A 27,827-nucleotide genomic window follows, 5' to 3' on the forward strand; every position below is an offset into this window, starting at 1 on the left:
ATGTTAATATTGTTTTAAGGTCTTGACCTTTAAATGTAAAGTGCCTTGAGATAATGTAAATTATGAACTGGCGCTATATAAATAAAATTGAATTGAATTGAATTGGTGTGATGGTGGTGGGGGATATTTTCTTGGCACACTGAAATTAAATGAAAGGTTTATGTCTGAATAGATGCAATGTGATTTTTTTTAATGCACCTGACGTAACATTACTTTTCTATTCTCTTGACCTTTGTTTTGAAATATTTACTCTGATTGCCCGGGTCACGTGTCTGCATCCTCATTACAATATGAAAAAATGAGAAGAGGGCTTTGCGTAAAAATGTGCATTGTTGTTTTCCTGTCTTGGTTTTTAATCACACCATAATTTCACTTTCCCTGCAGAACCCCCCCCCTCTGACTCACACTCCAGTCCTTTAGGAGGCGGTAATGCGCCCACGAGCGGGGTTATGTCAACCTCCAGTAAACACGGAGGAAGAAGAGTCAGTCGCCACAGAAGAAGAAGGTGGAGGAGGAGGAGAAGGTCGAGTCTAAAGACAGGGAGGGTTCGTCTGTGAGTGTCACGCTCCACCACAGCACCACGCTCAGTGCAGATAACGTACACGCGGTGTGTTGTTTGCGTGCGTTGTAATGATGTTCGGTTGATTTCACTGGATCTCTGAGTGTCCTGCGTCAACCGGCAGCTAGCTAAAGATAGCAACCTGGAGGAGAGAGTGTCTTGACAGGTCAGCGGATGTAGAAGTGTCCACCTGGGATGCAGGACATATATTTATATTTGTAGACATGTTTGCTGGCTCACTGCTTTGACAAAACAACTGTCATCGTTGGAGTGGAACCAGTATTTGTTGCTGAGTTGTCAGGGGGTGATGTTTGGTCGGTCTGAGGAGACGTCACGATCAAGTCCATGTGAGGCTTCAAGTGTGTGAAGCTACCTGAGAACAGAGAACATGTGCTAGTGGGTTAACTCTACGACTACCAGCTGTTCTTCACACAGTGATGACAGGTCACTTGTTGGAACCATACAATATGAAAGTGTCACTGACATCAGGTGATGTTTGGCAGAATGATCCTTTATTGTCTCTCCTGATTACGACATATCACATTTATATTTGGAAATCTTGAAATGTAACTTTTTGGGGTAATGCTAAAAAGTGGCTGTTGATTATGCACATCAGCTTTGTTTGGGATTTAAGGATGAAACATTTTTTTTGTGATTTCATATTTATTGATTTGCTGTGTGCATAAAGAGAACAACGGTTCAATGTGATCTGATCCAGCGGAAGTTGAAATCTCACTGTGAATAACCCAGTAACTTGTTTGCTAACACCTTCGACACAGGGCCAAACTCAGTCACTGCATCCAAATAAAGTGTGTGAAATAATTTCACCCTAGAAAACCAAACGTAATGTTTTGGTGGTGGTAACCAATCATCCCGATGGTTCCACTCAGTAATTGAACAGCAGAACATCATGCTGCTTGCTTGATCTTCCCGAAACAGTTACAATTGCAGAAAGTCTGAAGTTTTCTGTGAAGATATGTGTTGATTTTTCAGAAATAAAGAAAGATTGAATTTGGCAAAGATTCAAGAAAGCGATCAGTCTTCCTGTTGTGTTATGCTAGGCCTGTATTGCCGGCTTCAGTGAAGAACTGTACTAAGTAAGTCAGTCTGCTATGGTTTCTTCTGAAATGTGCAACAGAGTGCTATGTGACCATTTGCTGCCGTGCAATGAGCTGAAATGATGCTACTTTGTTCCCCTTCTCTCTGTCAGTAGTCTTGAACTTGGATGCTCACAAAAAACAGAGCCAGGATCGGAGAAGACTTGAGTCTTACTGTCACGATTCTTTTGAGATGGACGTTGGTGTGTCCAGGTCCCACGTGTTTCTCAACTACAGCCCCAGAGCCCTCTTTTCCCAGTGAGACACGCATCTGCATGGTGGTGCTGTGTGCTCCCCCGGTGCTGCGTGGTCCCAATACTCTTTGCTGTTGGCTTGCCTCCACTGCATTCTGTTTCTGCGTGCAAGTTGCAGCTTTAAGCAGCGTCACGTGAAAAGCCTCCGAAAGAATTTGGTGCAAGTATTCAGTGATCAGTGGAATGGCTGGAGGTCGCCCAAATACAGTAAAGAGTATTCAAGTGTTTGCAGCAGCAGCAGCTTACAGTGCATTAAGTCCTGCTGGCAGAGTCAGGACAGATGCTTTATGCATTTATAACAGGCGCAGTGCTGTGTGGGTATGTACAGTATACACTAAATGTTTAAGCATTTAGAGGACTATACTGTGTATGTGACTGCTTGTGCATGTTTATTTCTTTTTTTTTGATGATTGACAATCTTGCAAATGACACAGTCTGAGATAGTGAGACCGTTAATGTAAGAATCTCCTGCACTCTGAGGAATTTGGGATACTTGCAATTATTGAGTTCAGTAAATCATCTCAGTTATAGAATCACAAATGTCAAACAGTCAGTTTCGTTCTCACCAATGACTGTGCAGTTCAGTTTCAATATCATATCACACAAAGATGGTTACTCCACCACTGTTTCAAAGATCATGAGTGAACATTAAGACCTTATCAGTGCTCAGAATATTTTTAAACTTTAATATCTGTGATAGCTGAGCAAATGCCATCTACTGATGAAGCTTGTGAAACACAACCAAGAGCCTCAGAGAAACTACTCAATTGATATAAATTGTTTTTAAGATCAATTCTCAAGGTAAAGAATGACTCTATATAAACGTGGATAAAATGACAGCTCCCTAAAGTGAAGCCAAAACAACTGGATCACTGTAGTGTAGGTATGACTGTAGTACTGATTATAAACCCGTCCCCTCCATGTCAGCAAATGGGACATGGACCAAACCAAAAAAGAAAATTCTGAAAGATGGTTTCTGTCATTTTAAGTAGCTCTCATCACACTTAGGTATGTTTAAGTGTTCGTGTGTCTGATAAGTTTGGTTAATAAGTGATTTGATGCTAATATTGGGTTGAGACATCCTGATTTACATCTGAAACTGACCCTCAATATGTCGAGCGCAGGAACTAGATAGTGTGGCTTCAAATGACATGACCAGCACAAAATGGCAGCACCTGTAACTGAAATATATTTTGTGGAAGGGAGTGGGGACATGTGTAGTCTATCTGTATATATAGTTTACACATGACACAGATACTGGGTCGTTTTTTGAAGTTCATGAAATAAAAACAATACATTAACATTTAACACAAGGAAGAAAATATGCCCATACCCTTGCACCATCTAATTAGTTGTGGTTCCACAGAGAAACCTAATTAATAATCGGTCTGATTATGAAAATGTTTGACAAAACTTGATTTACAGTTTAAAATGTTAGGCTTGCTGATGCTTAAGTTTTTTGTGCTGCATGATTGTACAGCTGCCCAGCAAGCCAACAACACACACGAGAATTGTTCATGACACCACCAGGTTCATCTGGTTTGCTGTGATGTTCATTTTCACATTTTTTCAAAAGGTATAAAAGACAGCTGACTTCCTGTAAAGACTCCATAGACAGAGGTTGATAAAACAGGACTGGACATAGAAAGACAACGTGCAGGACATTCGTAGTCCTAACGCCAGCAATGGAAGGAGACTTGTGTCATGTCTGTGTTTAGGTGGAGCCTCCCGCTGGGTGTACAGCGCGTCATGGATGCGGTGAAGGAGGGTCACAAGAGCTCCCTAAGCTCAGGGAAAATGGTGGCTCTGGCTGCAGGGCTCTCTGTTGGGGCCACGGTGGGCTACATCGTCTATCGCCACATAAGCAGCACCAACAACAGTGGGTATCTGCTGCTAAGAGTTATTGTTAGAACCCTGATGTGTGTATAAATGATAAATAACTACATCTGTGAATGTGTTTGCACAGGTAAGGAGCCCAACATTGAGACATCAAAGATGACACTTCCTGTAGAAGTTTATAGGAACATGTCGAGATACCAAGCCAAGTTCTTGGAAATGGTGAGTTCTTCAATATCTGATGCTCAGTTAAAAAGCGCTGGACTTTTGAATAGCTTCTAAAATCGATTTAAACTTTGAATTAGGAAGCTGTAAATCTTTCTGTCAGCTTTCTGGCCTGAGTTCAGTCTTATCATTTATTCTTATCATTTTATTTGCATAGCCCATATTCACAAATAACAATTTGAATGTGAATATTATATGAATGCAATATCAAACTCTGTGGTGCTGCATACAGAGTGTCACTTAAAATCGTCATCTATTAAACTGATAGAGTCCCGAATGTGATCTTCAAATTATTTCTTAAAGGTACAGTGTGTAGAATTTAGTGATATCTAGTGGTGAAGTTGCATGTTGCAGCTGAACACCCCTCACCTCACCCTCTCCTTCCAAACATGAAAAAGAACCTGTGGCAGCTTCAGTTGTCATAAAAACTCAAAAGGTGTTTAGTTTGTCCAGTCTGGACTAATGTAAAAAATAAAGGGTCTTTTCTGGGGTAAAGAAAACTACAATTCATATAATTTAGATGAAATGAACTAGTGAAAACATCATGAAGATTATTCTGCATTAAATTTCTGCCAATAGATCCCTTTCACTTAAATCTTACACAGTGAAACTTTAAGTCCAAGAAGTATCTTAAACTGGAATATACAAAATTAACTGTTATATGCGACAAAGAAAAACATCCAATCCTCACATCTGAGAAGCCCAAACTATCAAATGTTTGGAATTTTGCTAGAAAAATGTGTAACTGAATAATTTTATGTAGACCAAGTAATTGTTTTATCAACTGGTCATCCAAGTTTGTCAAGATAGAAAAACTAGAATGGCTCAGAGAGCACTTACTTCCATCAGGGCTAATGCCCTATCTCACCATGTTAAAGCAGCCATTAATAATCTAGGCTATGGTGGTCTGCCATGTTCTAATTTGTGTTGCAACAGTTTCATGATAGTGCTATTTGGAGCACTGTTTGCTGCACACACACACATTTCCTGTCTACGTGGAGTTTCAGACTTCACAGTTTTAGTTTCAGTTGTGTGTGTGGCATGCAATGGAGTTCTCTCTCTCACGAAAGTTCTTCTCTTAGATTAGTTAGTCTGTGTGCCTGTCACTCAGAATCTGTTGCGTGTGAAAGCAATGTTCGTGCACCTTTATGTGTAACCACCCCTGCTACGACCTAAGATTTTGTGTAAGAAAATTCCTAGATCTGCCAAATCCTAACCCATCCTGCATCATTCCACCATGTTTCATGGTAATCTGTCCTGTAGTTTTCCTGTAACCCCCTCGGTGGAGGCGAAAGTGTCTCAAAAGTAATATCTCTGACACTCAACACCCTCTATCCTTTTCTGGTGGGGTTCTAAGAGATTTCATGTTGTCTTGTTTTATGCATATATCGATGAGATCATGTCCTCTAAGGAAAATCTGCAATTGTAATGGTAAATAGTTTCTATTAATATAGAGATTTTCTAGTCTTGATGACCACTCAAAGCTCTTTACAGTACAGTTTGCCGTTCACCCATTTACACACACATTCATACAGTGCATCTATAGGCAGCACTTATTTCTGTGAGGGGCCTGTAGCAATAGACCACGGTGCTCTCCCACACACAGCCAGACACGGTTCTGTTGCTTTTTAGCATTTTATTAATGCAAAATGATTAACTTAAGCGGCCAGCACTTTCAGCTGGCACCTCTGCTTTTCAGCTCAGTAACCTCTCATGTGTCTTGTGTCTCTGTCCTGAGGATCAATCAGCTCACAGCTCTCACCTGCGCTGATTGATCCTCTGTGGTGCAGGTGAAGGTGCTCTCCCAGCCCCCTCACCTCCACAGGGCCGTTCAGGGTTCAGCATCCTAGCATGCAGATGGGGTTGAATGGGATCGAACCGCCGACCTATTTTACTATTTCAATTGAATTGAGTGACAGTGAGTCTGATAGTATATAAAGACTTGCAACTCCCCTAATGATTCTTACAAATCAAAACTTTTAAACCTTAAAATCTCACCATATAAAGCAAGTCTGACTGAATATGTGAAATCAGTGATTTCAATCAGCTCTCTCTGTCTGTTCCAGGTGACCCAGAAGTCTGGAGCTCATGTGAGGGTCTTGTCAGATTCCGGGGCTGTGTGCTTCCTGCTGCAGGGCTCTAAGGAACAGATCTTTGTGGCCCGATGTGTCCTGGAGAACCTGGTCACTGACTGTGAACCGGTCACTGTGGCTCTGGAGGTTCCTCAGACGGCCTTCGGACGTATAATAGGTAGCTGCTAAATGTTTAAGTGGATGCGATTGATTCCACTTTCCAATTCTTTCCATTAGCTTGCATCCATCAATATCTTATATGATTATCATCGATTTACATCAGTTGACTTACTACAAAGTGAAAGTTATCACTTGTCCATGTAGTTTCACAAAGAATCCACAGATCATTATCACCAGCTCAGTAACTGGGTTTTCAGTTTTATCTGTGTTGTTCTATCTGTGCTGAAAACTGCTCTCACCAGAGTTCCAGCTGCAGCAGACAACCAGCATACGCTGCCAAGCAAACATGACAACATCCAGAACCAGACATCATGCAGGGCTGTAATACAGCATATCGCCAAAACAAAATTTGGCTTGTAACGTTAATCTCATCTTAACATGCATTGAATAACTATGGTTTATTATACAAATATAACTTTTAGGTTGCATATAAAGTATTCTATAACACTGTGAGGGTATGAATTTATACTCGGTAAGTGTGGTTGCTTTGTGGTGGAGGTGCAATGTAATTGCCATTTCCTGCCGTTGCGTCATCAAACCTGGTGTTGATGAAGTGTTTGCAGGGTGTCTGCTCCATCAGACAGAATTACAGTTAGTTTATGCAAAAATATTAAGGCAGAAATAATAAAACTCCATGTTTTCTAAATAGCAAATGCCCGTCTGAGCGTCCATAGTCGTGTTTATCTTGAAAATGAATTGTGGTTTCTATCTCAACGCAGCAGAGGGGGATTGTAAATGTGAAAAAAATAATTGGTCTTAAGTCAGTGGTGCAGCATTTAACTTTTATTTTGAGGATCATTATCAAGATGGTAATATGCTCTTACAGTAAACTTACACTCTGCTTGTTCTGTCTTACTACCTGGTAAATTCACCATTTTTTTAACAATTCACTGTGGTGCAGCCTCACCTAGGTTTGTAAGGGAAAGGGTTGTGATTGGCTTATTGCTTGGTACACCCGAAACTCACCCATGATTCATTAAGAGACTAAATACAACTCTTTTAAACCATGCACCTGGTGCAATGACCAGTTTTCCCCTGTTAAACTAGCAAGAAGGGATTTAGAGATGGACTAAATGCACTTTGCCCCATGCTCTTATAACATGTGCTTAGATTGGTTGTTAAAATAAAGCTCAGAATCATCTACTTTTTGCAAATTTGCGTGGAATATTTTGAGACCGAAGGGTAAAAGGGTTGCTTATGTCTTGCCTGTGCTGCAGGTCGTGGTGGGGAGAGTTTGAAAGTGATCACCAGGACCACAGGGGCCAAAGTGGCTTGTTCCAAAGAGAAGACACATGGTCCGTCGACAAAGGGTAACATTACAATCACTGGGACCAAAGAGGAAGTGAAACAGGCCAAGGTGAGTAGAAAAAAATATCAAATTGTACGAACTCAAAGATTTCGACACCATAAATGTTACTGCGTCACTTGCTGATAAACAAACAAACTGACCCCTCCTTGCCCGAGGTAACAAGTGTAACTCCTTCGACTCTGATCTGTTTGCAGGAGCTGATTCTAGAAAAGGTCAGAGAGGACATGATGGTGAGGACGAAGATCTCACAGTCGTCTGCTCTACGCCAGAAACGTGGCCACACTGTTATACATCAGCAGGCAGACATCCCAGAGACAGAAGAACCAGTGGGTTTAAACAACAATGGTCCCTTCACCCAGACGGAGAAGAATGGGATCATTCATGCCAGTGGAACCACAGGAGAACCAGAAATGAATGTTGACAAGATGGAGGAGCTAAAAATCAGCAACACCGACAACAAGGAAGTGGAGGAGGAGAGTGTCTCCACAGACTCACTGTCTGAAGTCTCCAAGTTTGAAAGTTAGTAATGGAGTTCTGAAAAGACTTTTCATTCACTATAACGTCCCCACTATTATCTGTCCTTGAACATGATCATATCATACAAAGAATATATTATATTCTCTCTGTGCGTTGACAAGTTCCCAGCCCAGACCTGAGCTTCCATCCTGACGAACATCTAGAAGTTTATGTTTCTGCGTCGGAGAGTCCAAACCACTTCTGGATCCAGATCCTGGGGGTCCGCTCCCTCCAGTTGGACAAACTGACAGAGGAGATGAACCGCTTCTACAACAGTGGCAACCCCACAGTGAGGACATGTCCTATGCCATTCTTAAACTTTTTGATACGGATCAAAACAATTACAATGTAATAAGTTCTAGAATTGAACACAGTGTGGAACGGTCTGTCTTTTTCTATTCTACAGGAGCAGAGGGTCGAGACCATTGTGGTGGGGGACATTGTGGCTGCTCCATACCGAGACCACGGTACATGGAACAGGGCCAGGGTGCTGGGAGTTCTGAGCTCTGGACTAGTGGACATTTACTTTGTTGACTTCGGGGACAACGGGGAGCTGCCCAGAGACAGCCTCCGCCATATGAGGTGAGAAAATCCTGGACATCACAGTAATATATCACCTGCATTGAAAATGTATCTGAACTCAGCACCTTGACGAATGCATTATTGTGTTGTATATCAAGTGTAGACCAGACCATAAATATTTAATTTAGAAGATGATTGAGTATTCCCCCACTGAACAATTTATATGAGATTCACCAACGTCCTGCATCAAAGTACAACATACTATCAAAAACGTCCAAAACTTGCAATTGAACAAAGCGTCTTTTTGATCACATAGACTCTTTAAAGTGATTCTGATTAATTCTCCAGAAGATACAATGCATGTTAGTTGCAATACTGTAGACACATTTCAAACTTCCTGTTTAGGTGTAAGGTATGTCTCCAAGACATATTTCTATCCAAATATAATACGGGTGTGTGGGTGGCTCAGTGGAACAGCGATCAGCACTCACAACAAAAAGGTTCTTCGATGGAATCTGTCGACTGGCCGGGGCCTTTCTGTGTGGAGTTTGTATTTTCCTTAGCCGTGTCATCCTCTGGAGGCTGTATTTGAAGACCGTTTGTGTCAAAGCGGCGTGACGAGACGGTCCCAATTAGAAGGCTCCTTTAAATGTGGCTGACGAATGTGTCCTTCCACCCGCGAGCAAAGTACGATCCTTCCCGGCCCAACCGATCCCATAACTCATTGCGCTTCAGTGACAAACGTTTTTATTTTGAAGAGGTAATGTGGCAGCAAGCGAGGCGAAAACATTGGAAGGATACTTTTTTAAATAAAGTACTACCTGAACAACGGTATACATGTTAAAGTGTTTTTAATCAGCAGAAGAACTAGGCGACATTGCTGGACAAGCTGGTAACGCAATAAGAAGACCATTCTGTCATTTCGGTTCAGTCGGCGAAGGATGCAGCCGACGTCTGCTGCGTAGACCGGGTCCTGCGAAGGATGCGGCCTCTGAAGTGAGACACGGTGGTTGTGTCTGCATGGCTTTTCTCCACGTACTCCGGCCGTCTCCCACAGTCCAAGTCATGCAGCTCAGGGTTGATTGGATACCTACTTTTTCAAGGCGTCTGTCAGCACAAACTTCCTCTCCACCGCTCGATATAACTGTGTACACACACTAGCAGCAGTGAGGGTTCTGATGTTCTATAATGCAGCTGCAGAGAGCACATTATTGTTCATGGCATCAGAGAAAATTGCAAGAGCTAAATTATTAACCGCTTTTGCTTTTGCTACATTAACCTTTCAGGAGTGATTTCCTCAGCTTACCTTTCCAAGCTATTGAGTGCAACTTAGCAGGAGTGAGACCAAAAGGTAAAACCATCATCTTAATACAGCACCTTCATCCTACAGGCATGTGAATAAGTATAATAAATATATTCAAGTTTATAAAAGGCATGATTCTGAATTTCAAGTGAAAGTCCAAACTTTTTTAAAATATATTTTCTGATCCGCCCCTGTTGTTGTTGTTTAGGGGAGACGTGGACTGAGGCTGCCCTCGATGAGTTCGATCAACTGACTTACTGTGCTTCCTGGAAACCCCTGCAGGCCAAACTGTGCAGCTACTCTCACTCTGAGCTGTCCTCCTGGCCCAGTGTTAAGCTCTTTGTCAACAGTGAGGGCAAGGTCAGATCGCTTTTTATTACTGGTCATACCTGTGTTTATTTGTTTGGAAAGTCTCTCACCCTGTCTTTTTTTTTCGTACACCGTGTAAAAACAAAAATAAAAAATACCGTCCATCCTAGACTGTAGATATAGGGGAGGAGCTGATTCGGCAGGACCATGCTGTCAGCTTCCAGGAGGTGGTGAATGGAAAGACTGAGGGTGACAATCTGGGCTGCCTGCAGAGGATGCTGGTGAGCCGCTAAACCAAGTGAATTCTTATTAGTGACTGAAACTGCGTTGTAAATTGTACTCTGTGTTTTGTAGTGTTGTATTTAACCTGAGGTCAGTATTTAATGTCCATTACAAATATCTTTAAAGTCTCATTTTATGGCAAAGAGTAAGATAATCACAGAATTTATTCTTGTCAGACAGAAAAGGGTCTTATCCTTCAGATCCAATTCTGATATAATTATGTGATCAGTGTAAGTTGTTCATTCTAAATCATGAAATTATCAGGGAGACAAACCTTAACCTTAGAATCGGGTTAATATATTTTCCTCTGGTTCAATAGTTCTTGGAATCATTGGTCCAAAAGGGTAATTTGTCAATGAGATGACAACTGAGCCATCATTATTAGAAATGAAAACCATGAGATTTTTGTCAAAGTGACATATCAATTATATCAGAAGGCCGGGGGACAGAGGCCTCAATATTGATCCTGTCATTGACTGAGGAGTTAAAATATATCCTCCAGCTGCTTTGACAGCTTCATTTCTTTTTGTCTCACAGGATGATGTGATAGGAGCGTCGTCAGAGCTTAGTCTCTCCTGTATCAGCTTGTCAGGTGAGTACGGACTCTAATAAGGAGACAGTTACGTCATCTACCCGATGATGGGGAGCAAGGTCAACTGGGGACTAAATAACAGGCCACTGTCACCACATACTCACTGCAGTAGTAAAGATAATAAAAAAAAAGGGACATATAGTGACCTAACCTAAATTGAGCTGGAAGGATAGATAAAGATAAAATGGCAGTTTGTAGGATGTCAGCAGGTTAAGTGTATTACATAAAAGCAGAAGAGGAAACGGACCGTTCGCCTCAGAGAAACAGAAGTTTAACAAAAATGTGGAACACTGATTGCAGTTTCCATTACCCCTCACAACAAATGCAGCAAAACTACACAGGCACAGACAAATGCTGATTTTGAACTCCTTTATTTATATTTTAATAGTGTCAGTTGAGCGAAGACAGGAAGGCCCCAGTCAACAGGTCGTAGTTGGTGTCATTGTTTCCCTCAACTTTGTAATTAAAAGCATACTTGCAATTGCACGAGTCTTTGTATGGTTGTCAATACATTGGTAGTTACACAAAACAATATTTTTGTCAAATGAATATCTAAAGGAAAAGAATCTCTCTTAGTAACAAACCCTTTATTTACCAACTCTCTAGTCCTCAACACTACAGAGTAGGGCTGCAACAACAGCACATCACTGTGGTATGTATAAGAGAGGATGTTGGAGCCATTCTTCTTCTGCTTCTTCTTCCCCTTCTCTCCATTTACTGGGGAATCTTAAACATCTTCAGTTCACACTGAAATAAAACTTTACTGAAGTGATGTGCTGCTGTGAAATCAGCTTTGTACAAGTTTTCTTTGAGGATTTAATGAAAAATATCAACACTCTTTTAAAAACTGTCGCTTCTGAGGCTCAACCGGGGGGTAGGTCGAGAGACCTGTACGCTGAATGAAGAGAGCGAGCGCAGAAAGTTAACACAAGGCAGTGAAACAAAAACACAAAACTGAATTTTGTGATTGCTCCACAGCGGTTATTTTCTAAAACACAGAAATAATCTGCTGGGAGATGTTGCAGTCCAAAGTTTTGTGTAAATACAGAGATGGATTCAGCTCAGTGCAGCTGTTCGGCTGTGAGTGACAGAGACTGATGAGACACCTTCCGTCACACTGACTTTTCTTCACCAAGTTTGACTATCATCGACTAACATCAGTTCGAGTACTTTTACTGTGACTAGTAAAAAATGTTTTATAAGCTATATGCAACATCATTCTGACTTTCATAACAATATCATTTATCCTGTTTAAAATCCTCTTGTGTGGGGTTTCTCAGTATAGATATACAATTCACTTGAATTGTTCATATTATGTTATTTTAGTTTCAGTTATCTACAATTTAATTCTAACTGGTGATAACTAGTGTTCATTGAATCCACAACACCATACTGACTAGTTGAAACTTATTTCAAGGATCTTGAATTTAGGTGAATTGAAGACATCTGTTACATTCTCCAATTTAAGTCCAGGGATGAGGGGAGTAACAATATAAATAACCCAGGGAAAGAGAAACATGGCCTTTTATTAATGTACAAAAGAGTAATTTATTAACAAACTCAAAACAACGTTCTAAAAAGGAAAGCGACACCGACAAATCAGCATTAATAGTTTAACTCACCAGAACCTAACAGAAACTAAATGGTCACGCTAACAACAACAACAGCATGCATGAAAGAGATCGCCAAAGTTAACACACACTCAGCTCAAATGCTGTCCTTGGGCCCACTGGGGCTGGGTGTCTGATTCTCTCTGCCTCTTAACCACCGTGGCCTTGATTGGTGATTGTGCCCAGACTTGCACACTCACACTGCAGCTGCAGGGAAAAGGGAGACTGGGGAGAGAGAGCAGGGAGAAAACACATCACAGCACGTAACACATCTTATACTTGGATTATGATTAGTCAGAATTATATTGTAGAGACCCTGAAACTGGATCTATCATCATAATTAGGTTGCAGATGTCTTTAATACATATAGAAACAGCACTGTGCACAGAGATGAATTTGCTTTTTGATTTAACTGCTGGAAAGGGTCAAATGTAGCTTTTGTCATTTATCCAATTAACAATTGATTGATCGAGTGTCAAATGAATCGTTAGTTGCAGCCCTACTACAGAGCATTTCATTTTCATTTCATTGTTTAGTTCAGTCTCATGGTTCTCGCTTAACCTGATTCCAGCAAGCAAAAAAGAAAAGAAACTTACTGAGACAAAGCTAATGACTGGCTGGTGAATGAAGTGGAGCAATTAGCAGCTAAAGGGCCGAAAGAGCAAAATGTGGTTAGACGTTACACGTATCAATTTACAAGGTCAAAATACCATGTTGTGAAGTTCTGTCCCCACGAGGCAAAAAACTTTTTCAAGTATTTAATCAAAGAATGAATAAAGAGATAGAGAGTCTGAGCAGTACTTGACGGTTTTTGATGCTTGATACTACAGATACATGGTCTTTACCTAAAAAAAAATGTAATTTTAATATCCAGATCATTTGAAAATGTGCTGTCAAATTAGATGGACCTCACTTATCTTGAGGTTATTACATTTGTATTCTCTGTCAGCCGTCTGCACTGCGGTAAAAAAAAAAGATAGTCTGGTTGTCCAAGTTGTTTGCAGGATCATGGCTGATTGACCAGGAACTGAGGTTTTCTTTTTGTGCCACAGAAGTTGCCTCAATCTCAGGAAGTGTTGATGATGTCCTAGATGACGAGCTGCTCTGAGACCAAAGACATACCGACATATCAAGGTGTTGTTTCCTGATTAAAAATCAAATATTCTCTGGAGAATGAATGTTTGACCCATTATATCTATCAAAGTCATAACCCCACTTTCAATCTTCCAGCACTGGCCATCCATTCCTCTGCACCAGTTCTAGTGAGATGAAGGGGATTCCTTGTCTGACCCGACCTCATAACTTCTTCTTCTGGAGCCTTACCGACGTGACAAGCGTGCAGCACTTGTTCCAGCCATATTCACTTTATTGGTGTTTCGTCAGGACACAATTAATTCTTAGTTTTGCCTTTTTGTGCTGTTCTGTTGCACCTTATTTAGCTTTGCTTAAATGTGTCATTACTAGTTTGTGTTTAAATGAAGACAGGCACAAAACCAATATCAGTATTATTTGTGAAAAGCACTGTGATACAAGTCAGAGGAAACTGAGGGCAGCTGTTTTTTTTTTCTCTTCTTTTTTTGAAAAGAATTTAATTGTCTATATATTAGGCTGCAAGTTATATTTAAATGAAAACGCACAGTATTGAATGTGGCCCATTTTCTCGTGTGGAAATGTGACATCTACTGTATCATCAGCCCAGAACTGAAGGTGTAATAGATTGCATTATATATTATAAAGGATTTATTTTAAGTCATAGAATTGTCTGCCTTTTACTTTGAAGTGGTGATCGTGCTTTAAATGTGTGTTTCGACAAATCACTCAACGAAGAGTGTGTTTAAAGACAGTTCACACACTGTCTTCATTATGACCTTGTGATAAATGGAACTTTAACAGTACAATCTGCAGAGACAGTTGATTTCCAGGAACAACAGGTGGTATAAAGAACCATCCCTCTGTTTCCACTGGTGATGGGTTGACACAGGAAGTGATACAAAGAACTTGGACTCTGATCTGTTCTTGCTTCGCACCTTGAAACGGAAGAGGCCATTCATTCATTCCCATCGCGGACTCCACTGTTTTGTTTCTGTAGTGGTGGCTGACCTCCATTCCGAACGGGCCAATCGCGTGGAAGCGGGTTACGCTCGCACATGCGCAGAAGCGGCAGAGTAATTTGTTGATACCCTGCCTGGTAGTATTTATATAGTTGTTGCTATTTCAAAGACTGAACTCATCCCTCGCGTGGGGAGTTTGTGTCAGCACGGGAGCACAGTGAACTAGCAGCTTCTCTATATGAAGGGCTGATGGAAGACACACGGGACCTGGTGAGTGAATTAGCATCGTTTTAGGGCCGCGAGCCTCCGATTACTGGGGATTTGCTAAAGCTAACGCTCCTCCTTTGTTGTTATCTGGATATCGCAGCTAGCTGGTGGACGCCTAGAGTGAAATATTACTCAGCTCTCCACAGCGATAGAAATGAAGCGACCCCACCTTGATTTAAACTACACGTGCACGCATGTGAATATGCATTGTGAACGAAAAGTGCGGCGTGCGTGTGTGAACAGAAACTGAAAAAACATATTTCCGCTAGCGAGCTGTGCTAACGCCAGCTAGCATTGAGAGCTATTTCGAGTAGGGCCGCCCCCTAGTTTAGCTTGTATTTTGGTTTTCTCTTCTGTTTTGTACATTTCAGTTTTCGCTCAGAGTTTCTTTACTGGCCGGAAGAGTTTTTTAAAATTCTTATTTCAGTGTCGTTCCTGTTAAAATAATAAATATTAGCGTAGTTAGCTGGGATGTCACCTGTGATGCTGGAAGGAGGAAGTAAACAGGCTGTGACAACAATAAATATCTCAGTGCTGTCAGCCAGCACATATTGAATGTTCACGTTCTCATCGCAGTGTTCACGCTCGCATTTAAATCCATAGTCATTTCTAGTTGTCCTTCCCAGGTCAGACCTCACAGCAGATGATCTTTTAGAAATACTAAATTATGCAAAGGTCGAGCAAGTACCGTGCTGCTATCATTTTACACCAGGGCTCAATCTTAAATTCTTAATTGATTAGCAAAATGAATGTGCAACAACTTTGGCAATTGAATGTTAGTTTTTAACAATGAATTTTAAAGAAGAAGAAAAAAAAAAAAGACCAACAAGTCACTGCCCTAGCTTTAATGCAAATATGTGCTGTTTTATTGTGTTGTCTTCTCTGATGATACCGTGAACTGAACATCTATGGGCTCGATCAGACATTTTAAGATGACACCTTGAATTTGGATAAAGGAAGGGACATTTTGCTGCTCAGTTATATTTTATAAACTGAATAATTAAGTGCATACTGCAGATAATGATCATCAAGTGAATACATGTTTAGAGGCAGTTATATCATTTCTCCGTTCTTGACACAGATTAAAATACCTGTGTATCAGCCGATACTGAGTTTGATCTGATACCAGTGTGGTTGATAACAACTCATGCAACGGCTGTATGCTACTAACCCTGTATCGAAGTGATGATTGCTATCATGTTTTATGGCCTGGCTCAGGAAAAACAAACAGAGAATTAATGGCATTTTTATTGTTTACTTTTTCAGTCATATCTGAAAAAGAACACAAATGAATACATTTAGGCATAAAAAAAACAATTTCCTTAAACAGCTTAAAACTTGTACATGGTACACATCACCGTGTTACTTGTGGAACTTTCCAGTGTGAAATATTGTCACATTGCTGACATTTTAGTGAGCTCTGGCTAACACTGCACTGCCAGACATCACTTCTTCACTGCTCTAAGAACAATACTTGCCAGTGGCAGTACAGTGCAGCTGCTGTTTTGGAGCAGCAAAGAAGATGTGAATTCAGGAAAAGAAATTGCAGTTTTATCTGGTTAAAACTAAAATACTTTAAAAACGTGGAATCGTATCGACATATAGATTTGCGTACTCGCCGATGCCCGATCTGGCATTTTCGGGCAGTATCGGAGTCATTTAAATATGTTACTAATTCAGATGCCTTTGTCTTTTTCTCAACTGTGAAGGCTGAACGCACCCCACGTTCAGAGCGTAAGCGGAGAGACTCTTTCGGGATGTTTGATGGGTATGACAGCTGCAGTGAAGAGTCAACCAGCAGCTCTAGTTCAGAGGACAGTGAGGATGAGGTGGCACCTTCCATCCCTGTCAGCCTTCCCATCATCAAGAACAATGGTCAAATCTACACTTACCCAGATGGCAAGACTGGAATGGGTGAGTGCACAGAAATATGTTTGGAACTTACAGTTTGTGTGGATCTTTGGAATATTATCCCATGCATAAGAGACAAAGAATTGGCCATCATGTACTAGGTTGGTGATTTTTAACAGATCTTGCTTCTGTTTTGTGGACTCTTCTTCACAGCCACTTGTGAGATGTGTGGGATGGTCGGAGTACGAGATGCTTTTTACTCCAAAACCAAGCGTTTCTGCAGTGTGTCGTGTTCGAGGAGTTATTCCTCTAATTCCAAAAAAGCTAGCATCTTGGCTAGACTACAGGTAAATGCTTCAAAATGTATTTTTTATAACAAATTTATTGAGGATTGAGATTAATAATATATAGTTACTGCATTTATTATGTCTGCTTTATTTTGAAAGGGCAAACCACCAACGAAAAAGGCAAAAGTCTTACAGAAACAGCCTCTCGTGGCAAAATTGGCAGCTTACGCCCAGTACCAAGCAAGTCAACAGAACCAGGCAAAATCAAAAGCTGGTATGTTGTAATTCATACTTATTAATAAGATAAAAGTGATTCCACGTTAAAACATACTCCAGCTTTACACTCTTCTTGTTTCTGCCAGTGGTCCCCGCAGAGAGCTTTGACTGGGGTCGGTACATCTGTAGCAATAACACAGTCGGAGCTCCAGTCAGCTGCTTCAAGCATGTAAGTAAAAACTAAAGCTGATTTGAAACTGACAAATAATCTGTTTCTTTGTTATCTGTGTAACTTGACTGCCGCTACTGTGTTTCAGGCCCCTATGGGGACGTGCTGGGGAGACGTAGAAGAAGGTGTTAGGATTGAAGTGCTCAACTCTGACACCAATCTCTCCACCAAGGTATACTGGATAGCAGAAATCATTAAGCTAGCAGGTAAGGCTTTTTCTACAATCCACACCATCAGATAATCTGAATGAAATGATCCACATCATAGCTATAAACATTCTGCATAAACATTTAACATTATGTTCATTGCTTGAAAATGCTCTTGAATAAAGCTTTGCAGACATTTACTTTTTCCAGCGTCATTCAATATAAAGTATTCGCCCAATAGATTACTTGTTTTGTGTTTTGCCGTATAAAACAACAGAGAGGCATTCTATTTTACTATGTCCACTGTAAAATAACAATTATCTTGATTAACTGCTTCTTACATAACGTGGAAAAGTGTCAGATTTCCTCTTCTGTTTTGCCCTTGAAAATACACAATCTCAGGACTGTTCAGCTTTGTGTAAAGTATCCATCTTTAAAGACGACGTAGAGCCAAAATTATGCCGAACAATCCTTTTTGAATAGCACAGCGTCTGAAGTGTCACAGCCATGTTGCACCACCTGACTTAAATACTGCTTGCTGATTCACTGAATGGTACTGTACATATCATGAACACTCATTCATGTTGGCTTAACAGTTTCACACATTCATTACCATTGTATCTACAGTTCTTTGGCTTCACGTATTTTTGAAAGCCGAGAACAAGCCAGACCAGTAAAAGTGTTCCCAGCTTCAGGGCTGAAATTCAGCAGAAACTCACCAGTGTCTTATAACCTTCTGCAGGGTTCAAGGCTCTCCTGCGCTATGAGGGTTTTGACAACGATACCAGTAAGGACTTCTGGTGTAATCTCTGTATCCCTGAGGTTCACCCAGTGGGATGGTGCGCCTCCAGTGGCAAACCCCTTGTACCTCCAAAAAGTGAGCCTAATGCCAAATTTCTTTTACCTTCTTTTTCGTGAATGCAAGTTCCCGGATGGCTCATGCTACTGTGGCTGTTATTTGTTTTATCTCTTCCAGGCATACAGCATAAATACTCTAACTGGAAAGCCTTTCTTGTAAAGCGTCTTACGGGAGCTAAAACACTGCCACCTGACTTTAATACCAAGGTGAGAGAAACTAATGCCTAATAAATTGAATGACATTGTTTTTGGTGATTTTATATATTGATTAAACGGCTCTTACTTTGATGATATTTTTAGATGTAATATTTAGTGTTGCCTCATCTTGTGAGATGCAAAATTTAAGGACTGTGACTATGTGTACTTTGTTAAATCCATGTATAATTTTTTCGCTGTAGGTACATGAGAACACGCAGTTCCCCTTTAAAAAGCTGATGCGGGTGGAGGTGGTGGATAAGAACTACCTGTGCCGGACGCGGGTGGCGCTGGTGGAGCAGGTCATCGGCGGTCGCCTCCGGCTGGTCTATGAAGAGAGCCAGGATGGATCTGATGACTTCTGGTGCCACATGTACAGCCCTCTCATCCATAATATAGGCTGGTCGCGAAGCATTGGACACCGCTTTAAACGATCTGGTGGGTTCGGAAAGTTCCAGTAACACCTTTACTGGTGGTGCATTTATAAGGTGTTGAAAATTACAGTCAAGACCACAAGTATTTTGGGATGTCACACATTTGTTGTCCTTTATGCTTCAATGCATCTAATACCTCCACCAAGAGGGTTATGTTTTTGTGCCTATGTTAGTTAGCATGATTTCTACAGCACCAAATTCTATGAAATTTTGTGTATGGTTGGATCTTGACCCAAGTAATGATTAAGTTTTGGTGGGAATGTGTTTATATATATATATATGCCGAGATAGGGCCCTTCTAATATTAAATATAATAATGGATACTGAAGTTAAGCGCCACATCTTAGCTTTCGAGAACACAATACACAATGCCACAAGACGGGTCTGCAGAAAATAGGCACAGCACCCACATCATGTGAGAAAAACATCAAATAAAAAAGAACCTCTCTATAAATACTGCCAAGAAGAAAGAGTCTCTTGGTACATGGATTCTGTCCCATTTCAGTCATGATCATAATTTTTGTCCTCTAGCCCAGCAAGTAGCATTTTATTACATCATAATTTCTATACTATCAAATTCACTATATACTGGCCTATATAGTGATTTGTGAGTAATATCAGACGCAGTCCAAACAGTTATGATCTGTACTGTATATGTGAAATATTTATTGTTAATAATACATGTTGTTTGTTGCTATTTGTAAGATCGTAAGATTTGTAGATCAACAAAAATAAACCATTACATGACAGAAGCTGTAGGGGGCATGGTGGCATTCGGTATCTTTGCCAACAAATGTCTATAGATCACTTCATTGTTGTGCCTAAAAATGAAAATCGTCATGAGCTTCACTCATCATTTCATGCTAGTGAAGCTCTATTTGTGTGTACATTGCTAAAACATCTCAGGCATGAGGAGTCATTTTAATCTGTCAATACATTTTTCAGATATCACTAAGAAAACGGATGGTCAAGTTGATGCGCCTGCTCCGCTCTTCCAGAAGGTAAAGCAAAATAAAACATTTCTGTTATTATTATCTGAACTGTCCATAAAGTACAAAAGGTACTCGTAGTCATGAAATTCTCAGAAAACTCCTTTTACACTTACGACTAGATCCTGGTAAAGATGTAAGTTATTCACAAAGCATCTTCAGCCCCTTAAGCTGCAGGAGTATTAATCATTGATCTCCATTCTGGAATTAAGTGTTTCATTGAAGTAGTAAATACTCTGATATTACAACTGGTGATTTTAAAACTTTTCCCAGTGGCTTTGTGCTTTGACAAAAATACACTGACCTGCCATATCATTAAAACAACCAGTCTTAATGTTGAATCTGAGTGGTGTATGTCCAACTCATTATTATGAGCTGTATTTATATGTAATATCTAATGTTTGATAAATCCATTTCATTGCAATTAATGAACCATCGGTTCTGTTTTTTCTGTCTGCACGCGAATATCAGGTTAAAGATGTGGACCAGAGTGGGGACTGGTTCAGAGATGGGATGAAGTTAGAAGCCATTGACCCCCTCAATCTCTCAGCTATATGTGTAGCCACTGTAAGAAAGGTTAGTGTGTGTCTATGCTGCACATCATTATCAGGGGCTGCTGATACATTTGCTTTTTAATTGATTTGAAATAACTCAACTGCTCCAGACCCACCTCATGCATTCTCTGCCGTTTTAGGTTTTGGCAGACGGGTACCTCATGATCGGGATTGATGGTTCGGAGGCAGTTGACGGATCAGACTGGTTCTGTTACCATGGTGCCTCCCCTTCCATCTTTCCTGCCGGCTTCTGTGAAATCAACAACATAGAACTCACGCCCCCTAGAGGTACAGAACTCAAAGTTTGTCTCTAAATAGACATTTGCATCCTTGAGGAGCCTATGTTAAATGAATTGTTAAATAAACGTAGTTTGGTAGCTTCTTCGTGCATTTGGATTATGTTCCAGTCTCAATGCCGACTATCTTCCCCAGGGTATACTAAACTACCATTTAAATGGTTTGACTACCTCAGAGAATCAGGATCAATAGCTGCTCCTGTCAAGCTTTTTAACAAGGTAAACTTGATTATGGTTTCTCCTTCATATTTGTGTTAAAGATATAATAATGTTGTCTGGTATTATGTTTCTGGCTATTAAGTTAGTGATGACAGTGATGTAAAATAATGGGATTCAGGATATGTCAGTCAAATATATTTCTCTTTTTAATTTAATTTGCTGCGTCACATTTTCCAGGAGGTTCCCAATCATGGTTTTCGACAAGGCATGAAGCTAGAGGCTGTTGACCTGATGGAGCCGCGGCTGGTGTGCGTTGCCACAGTGACAAGAATAGTGCACCGGCTACTGAGGATCCACTTTGACGGCTGGGAGGACGAGTATGACCAGTGGGTGGACTGCGAGTCACCTGACCTCTACCCTGTGGGCTGGTGTCAGCTGACAGGCTACCAGCTCCAACCCCCTGCTTCTCAGAGTAAGAATACTTTTCAACCGTCCGATCCATCCGCTAGCGCCACCATGAGGCCAAAATATCTTCTTCAGAAACGAGATATCTCATCATCGAAATAGAGATTTCCTCTGACATGAGCAAGAATAGCTGAATTTGTTTTGATCAATAGTGATTTTTAACATAAATTCCAAAAACTGTAGATTCCATATGTTGATAATAAACTTTTAAGGAAAGAACATAATATAATAAAAGCAATCAGTAGCCTAAGGAGTGGCATCTCTGGTATCAACAGCTCACTACTTATTTACTACTCTGTGTACTTTGGCTGTCCCGTCTTTTAAAAAGTGTGTGACAGCGATCCCAAAGACTTTCCATGATACTGACAGTACAAGTTGTCTGACTCTGTTAGATATTACTCATGCATGTGGTTGATTTGCTTTTAAAACACTAATAAAGCTCCAATTCTGCTCTTTCTTTATGAACCTGTAGTGACAGCAGATAAAGAGATACGGCACACAAGGTATTGATGTGTAATAGTGTTATAAATACATGGAGAGCTCAGTGCTTAGTTTGAGTTCACTTCAGCAGTCTAGGTGTAGAGTAGCAGTGAGATGGTTCAGATGGTACCTGAGCCAGCACTAACTATAAGCTTTATAGAAGACAAATGTTATTACCTCCAACATGAAATGTGGAGAGGTTGTCAGCCATCGAAACCCAAACTGGGAGCTAGACTAGTTTCTCAGCATTCAACAAGGCTGTTGAGTGAGTCACTGGTCATGTCCAGGTCAAATATAACTACATGGTTCATTTCGGTAGACCCAGAGACCAAGGTTATACCATCCAGTGTGATTATATGATCAAATGATGTATTTCTGATGTGTTTAAGTTCAAGTACAATATCTTAAGTTTTTGAGGATTTTACAAATTAATGAGAGGTGCGGTATGAGAGTATAGTTTGCAAAAACACCCATGTCAAGAGAAGGCTTTTAAAGCAGAGGATTAATTATTTCAACCTTAAAAGCCTGTTGTGCTTAGCTTGTAACAAAGATACCTAGATTAGATCTAATATGGAAGTGTCACTATATGGTAAAACATCCTACAACAATCAGGTTGTAATAGGAATTGACTATTTGATGGTTTGGAATAAGAGACCAGTGAAGTCAGCCAGTCGTCGGACAGATCTATACTGTAGAAGAAAGACAGTCTAAATAAAGAGGGTGCTAAAGTTGTGTTGTGACTTGTGAATATGGGCTGTGCGAATAAAATTTGATTGATTGACTGACAGTTCCTGCACTGGACAATGTGTCTTTGCCAGTCTGGCAAGTCGGTGGTTAGAGCTGTTAGTTAGATAGTTATGTTATTTGTAATGAAGCTCATGAAATTATTACTGTGAAGAGATAAATGAATAGATGGTTCTGTAGATCTATGACTATGAGTCTGGCTACAGTGCTAGAGAGGAACAAGGGGTTGTTCTTTAATTTTTTTTTCTTCTCAATAAATAATAGGAGGTTTCTGACATCATAACTGTTTACAGCTCTTTGTTTGCAAAAGTTCTTGTGAAAGGTTCCACAACTAAAAGGCAAACAGGCTCATTTATTTGAGCAGATCAGAGTTAAATATCTTTAAAGTTGGATATTTTTCCAACATGATGCATTTGTGTTGTGTTAATTTAGTTTGATATTTTATTAAAAGTCCTGCTGTGTGCTTTCATGCTAAAAAGCCATCACTAACATATTGATGAAGCCTGCAATGTTACAGACTCCGTGTCTAAAGAGGGCTTAACATTTAAAAATATAGATGGAAAACCATTTGAATGTAGTTTGTTTCTTTGTTTGGTTACTCAAATATGTCTCTATATTAGTGTTCACATATTCCTGTGTCTTGAATATTGTACATCTTTATACTCTTTACATCATGCATTGTTTGTTTTCTTTTTTTTTTATCATTTATGTCTTTACTACTGCCAGCTAATTTTCTGTATACTAGGTGGATACTGAGCGAATTGGAAATGTCTACAGGGCTTCTGTATGTCCGTCGCTCACATTCTTGTTAATACGATATGTCACGAATACATTGAGGAGATTTCTTAAATTTAATTTAATTTTTTCAGTTGGAACCAAAAATGTACTGTCTAGATTTTGGTGGTCTAATGTCATTGTGCCCTTTCCTTAGTTATAGACATTTAGCCTATAACTCTATTCATGTACTTATTATTATGTTAAAATACACTTAATACCTTTTAATTAAATTCCCTTTTAGTCTTCACTACATGTGATACATAAGTCTGAACAGAAATGGCTGAAAGTGTAGCTTGATTGGAGCTTATCCTAATTACTTTCTGTAATCTAGCATTAGGCCAGGGATTGCTGTGGCACTAAAAACTGAGTCAACCTTCATTAATTGAGTGTAATAGACATCAGAAACATAAAATTGTGTAATGACACTGATAGAGAAACTGTATTTACATGATCCGACATAGCCTAACAGTAGCTTGTGCTACTTAAATTCAAACCATAATGCTGTAGGAAGGACGCAATGTGTTTTTCATGCAATGTACCTCACTGTCCACAACCATCCCGTGCTGTCCTTTCAGGTAACAGAGACATGCCTCAGTCTGTGCCCAAGCAGAAGAAAAAGGCCCAGCAGTACAAAGGCCAAAAGAAAAGTGAGTCATCCTTCATCGACTGTGAATAAGTGTTTCTCCGCTCTTTCCTCCACCTTCTCCTTTCGCTGTTATTCTTACTGTCACTGGCTACACTTGTGGTGGTATCGCTGCTGCTCTGTTGTTGGTCACCCGCTCGGTGTGTCAGGAATATTGTCATTGGACCCCTTTTGTCACCCTGCCGGATGCTTGAAGAGATCTGTCTCCCTTTTTTGAGTGGGATACTTGTTAACACACTTGGACTTTGTAGTTTTTGAGATGGTGTTCCTGCAGGTATTTGAGAGCAGAAGGCCTGGTGTTGCACCCTCAGTTTCAGATCAATAAAGACAAGAAGGGGATATTAATGCTAATTTGAACACCCTGTGCTGAACACATTTTCGGCAGTTTAATGTGGAAGTCTGTGGCCACCAATATTAAAACTAAATCCTTTAATCAAATGTATTTTCCATTTGTGTGCACGATGCATTACAGAATGCAAATTAAAATAGGAAAAAAATCTAGTTTCCATGTTTTAAAATTACGCAAAACTGTCCTCCAGAGCATAACATTGCATGAAAATCCATGGGAAATGTATTATTATTTTTTTGGTGGTAGACAATGTATTAATGTAAATATATCTTGACTTTTAGCTTGTTTTTTTAAAAGCACCTGCATATGTATCTTCAATCCTTGTTTTATTGTGGCAGTAGTACTGCTTACATTTTACTTTCCAGTCTATATAAGTTTGATAATTGTGAATTTCATACATCAAATCATAAACTCAATTTCAAAATACAAGTTTTGTCATACCTATTTAAAATGGTAAGTGGAACAATTACATTTTCTTAAGTGATTGACTTTAAATATTGGCAGCCACAGTCTTCCACACTTTGCTGCAGCTTTGCTCTTGGTAGCTAACGGTGCCTCTGCTTACCGGGGTGTAGCAGTCCGAGTACAGCTTACCAGGGGCTTAATCAGATGAGCATATCAAGTGACAACAGTTTGAGGATAAATTTAAGATTTCAACTTTAACCTGTTTGACTTTCTTCCTAATACGTAATCTGAACACTGAAACCGAGCTCCAGATGAATTGACTCTGTGTGCAATAAGCCCCTGGTAGCTTACCTGAGTCTGACTTGGTGTTTAGAGAGGAAGATTCCGGTTGGTCGACGGCCCTTCAGTCAGGCAGGCAGGAGGAGGAGCAGCTTCTCAGGGGACGAAGAGCAGAGTCCGCCCCCTTACCCTGCCCAGGGGCCAGCTCGGCCCCGGCCCCGAACCCACCTCCACCAAACCCACAAATCAGGTAACGTCACATTAAGATAAAACCAGCTCAGCAGTGCGCATTCGGAGGCTCAGCTGGGTTTTAACAGGAGAGAGGCCTCTGACAGGCCTCGCTGTGGAGCTGGATGCTGCCGATGCTGCATGTTCTACTGTCCGATCAACCTTTGTTTCTATTCATTCTCATTGTCACGTTTCCTCATGTCAGCAAAGACCCAGAGTGGAGTTACCGTGGGCATTACTAGTGTTTTGTCTCCACTTTGAAGCAGTCATCAGGCATGTGTGATTCATACGATACGTCCTCATGCATGTGGAGTTCTCGCTAACACCCGGAGCAAAGACAGACGGGCGCCTCCTGTGCTTTTCTGACAGTGCATGAACACACGTGGCTCATCTGTGCTGCTGTTCTCTCTCTCTTATCTGTGTTTGTGCCATCTGTAGAGTCTCTCCTGCGCATGAAGGAGGAGGCAGCAGAGGTGGACGAGTTCACCTTCTCACAGGGCACATCCGACCAGGAGAGCAACGGCTCAGGCAGCTACTACATCAAACAGGAGCCCTGAGGTCACGAGGTCAGGACAAACTGGGAACAGGACGGACATCTGGAAAACCTCAGCAGGATCAGGAAAATGTAGAGTCAAGCTAGCCTCAAATCACACTCGTAGACCAATGCCACAGGCCTTCTTTGGAGTCAGTACAGGAGACGGTGATGAAGAGGAGAAGAGGGCTAGTCGTGCTTCTGACAAGTCCTGAAAGAACATCCCTCGTAGACAGTCTTCAACATTGTAGCTGTGTGCGCACGTAATCACCCATGCAACCCGTTTCAGGGGTTGGGAAGCACCTGGGGAGGGTCACACATATTTGGGCATTTGCTTTCGTGCCACTGTTGGGTGCCGCAACATCGGCTTTCTCTCCTCTCCTGTCTGAAACATCCAACCAGACGAGATATATTTGGATGGATTAAAAATCAGCCTTTTTTCCCACAGAGATGGAGGGTCAACACACGCCTGTCCTGCCTTCGCCACAATCTGGGCCACGCACAGAGACCTGTAGAAACTGTGAGAACCATTTATTGAGCCAGGTCTTTTGTTTTATTTCAGATTTTTGTTTTTTTTTGTATATATATACACACACACACACACTTATAGGACAGCACATATATACATATACATATAAATATATATAATTTGGTTGGGTTTGGTTGGTTTTCAGGTTTATAAAATGCAGTTGGTGAGAGTCACCCACTGAACAGCCTGAGGAGATAAGAGAAGAAGAAAGGCTGGCAGAGACAGGAGCAGAGTTGTGTATATTTTGATTATTTTCAAATTGCCAGGTGGACTTTTACTTCATTGAAAGTACTTGAAGTTTTGTTTATTTTTCCTTTTTTTTTTTTGTAATGATGTGTGTCTTAATGTTCCTATTTTTGCATTTACATTTTTGGTGGTTGTGTGGGAAATGTAACGTGCGTTGTTTCACAGAAGTGATTATATTCAAATAGTATGTGAAGACCTATTAAAATAGAATTGCAGAATATAGATCAAGGATTGTAAATTGGAAGACAGATCCCAGTACAATACTGCTTAGCATTACTGATGTTCAAGATTTCTGCAGCTGCATTTATTTCTGATTTCAAACATTACAGAACCAAAGTCTGATTCAAGATACATGATATTTCTCCCAGCAGATTTTGAGCTCACAGGTTTAATCAAAATCACCAAAACTGTTCAGATGACGTCATTATCATGTAATTTATTTATTTATTCACATTTTTTGATGAATCCTTTAGAAAACAATGCTCATCACTGTTTTCCCTCCTTTCTGAGATCAGTCTCTGGATGTATCTTTCACACTGAGCCATAATCTTACATTTGAAAAGTAAAAACAATGACTTTCATGTCTTTTTGTTAAAATTAGTGCGTTATTAAAAAGTTTTGTTAATGAATTTTTAGTTACTCCTATTCTATCTAGATCTACAAATTGTCCCCATTTATAACATCCACAAGCTACACCCAGGACCTATAGGGTAAATTTCTTTAACTTGAAATAATTATTTTGCAAGTTTGCATTGATTTGACGCAGACACCGTTGTTTCTTAAAAGTTAGGTATTGAATACAGAAATCTTCCTGCACATTCCACTTGGCTTTTATGAAGTCTGTACAGCGTGTAGATGTTATAATTCTTCAGCTACACAAAGTGGGTATTGTGGGGAAAATCAGTTATTTTTTTATTACTACATTCTGAGCAACTGTAAATCATCTGTAACA

General features: G+C 40.4%; 2 protein-coding genes across 8 annotated transcripts; both read left to right on the forward strand.

The window, feature by feature from the left end:
* The first annotated feature begins 406 nt into the window (after window positions 1-406).
* tdrkh (tudor and KH domain containing) lies at window positions 407-14,419 on the forward strand. Of its 6 annotated transcripts, XM_069517353.1 has the most exons (16): window positions 503-553; window positions 1,553-1,656; window positions 1,773-2,228; window positions 3,629-3,789; window positions 3,877-3,968; window positions 6,038-6,221; window positions 7,441-7,580; window positions 7,727-8,051; window positions 8,171-8,337; window positions 8,455-8,630; window positions 9,857-9,921; window positions 10,082-10,233; window positions 10,353-10,463; window positions 11,002-11,056; window positions 13,719-13,800; window positions 13,897-14,419. In XM_069517353.1, the coding sequence occupies exons 3-15, from the start codon at window positions 2,191-2,193 to the stop codon at window positions 13,772-13,774; spliced, it is 1,722 nt and encodes a 573-aa protein (XP_069373454.1). In that variant the 5' UTR covers window positions 503-553; window positions 1,553-1,656; window positions 1,773-2,190; the 3' UTR covers window positions 13,775-13,800; window positions 13,897-14,419. The 6 variants fall into 6 exon arrangements, with proteins under 6 accessions (XP_019938439.2, XP_019938436.2, XP_019938438.2 ...); XM_069517352.1 differs by lacking the exon at window positions 503-553 and having other exon boundaries at window positions 1,557-1,656; window positions 1,770-1,914; XM_020082880.2 differs by lacking the exons at window positions 1,553-1,656; window positions 1,773-2,228 and having other exon boundaries at window positions 407-553.
* A 367-nt stretch (window positions 14,420-14,786) lies between these two features.
* Window positions 14,787-27,504, forward strand: mbtd1 (mbt domain containing 1). 2 transcript variants are annotated; one of them, XM_020082874.2, is made up of 17 exons: window positions 14,787-14,987; window positions 16,694-16,898; window positions 17,049-17,182; window positions 17,282-17,396; window positions 17,485-17,567; window positions 17,656-17,773; window positions 18,456-18,590; window positions 18,690-18,778; window positions 18,970-19,204; window positions 20,146-20,201; window positions 20,661-20,765; window positions 20,884-21,031; window positions 21,176-21,258; window positions 21,436-21,670; window positions 24,240-24,311; window positions 25,435-25,590; window positions 26,007-27,504. In XM_020082874.2, exons 1-17 carry the CDS (start codon window positions 14,967-14,969, stop codon window positions 26,123-26,125), a joined length of 2,109 nt encoding a protein of 702 aa, XP_019938433.1. In that variant the 5' UTR covers window positions 14,787-14,966; the 3' UTR covers window positions 26,126-27,504. The 2 variants fall into 2 exon arrangements, with proteins under 2 accessions (XP_019938433.1, XP_019938434.1); XM_020082875.2 differs by lacking the exon at window positions 25,435-25,590 and having other exon boundaries at window positions 14,812-14,987.
* Window positions 27,505-27,827: the final 323 nt, after the last annotated feature.

Source organism: Paralichthys olivaceus, chromosome 21, assembly GCF_024713975.1.
Source record: "Paralichthys olivaceus isolate ysfri-2021 chromosome 21, ASM2471397v2, whole genome shotgun sequence".
In the NCBI taxonomy this organism is placed as follows: domain Eukaryota; kingdom Metazoa; phylum Chordata; class Actinopteri; order Pleuronectiformes; family Paralichthyidae; genus Paralichthys; species Paralichthys olivaceus.

Excerpts from the sequence above, each read along its gene's own strand:
- mbtd1 (XM_020082874.2), top strand. The coding sequence starts at position 14,967 with ATGGAAGACACACGGGACCTG. Across the intron at positions 17,397-17,484 it reads CCAGGCAAAATCAAAAGCTG|TGGTCCCCGCAGAGAGCTTT; the intron begins GTATGTTGTAAT and ends TGTTTCTGCCAG. Across the intron at positions 21,259-21,435 it reads CTGTCAAGCTTTTTAACAAG|GAGGTTCCCAATCATGGTTT; the intron begins GTAAACTTGATT and ends CACATTTTCCAG.
- tdrkh (XM_020082880.2), top strand. The coding sequence starts at position 450 with ATGTCAACCTCCAGTAAACACGGAGGAAGAAGAGTCAGTCGCCACAGA. Across the intron at positions 8,631-9,856 it reads GACAGCCTCCGCCATATGAG|GAGTGATTTCCTCAGCTTAC; the intron begins GTGAGAAAATCC and ends TTAACCTTTCAG. Across the intron at positions 10,234-10,352 it reads TTGTCAACAGTGAGGGCAAG|ACTGTAGATATAGGGGAGGA; the intron begins GTCAGATCGCTT and ends CGTCCATCCTAG.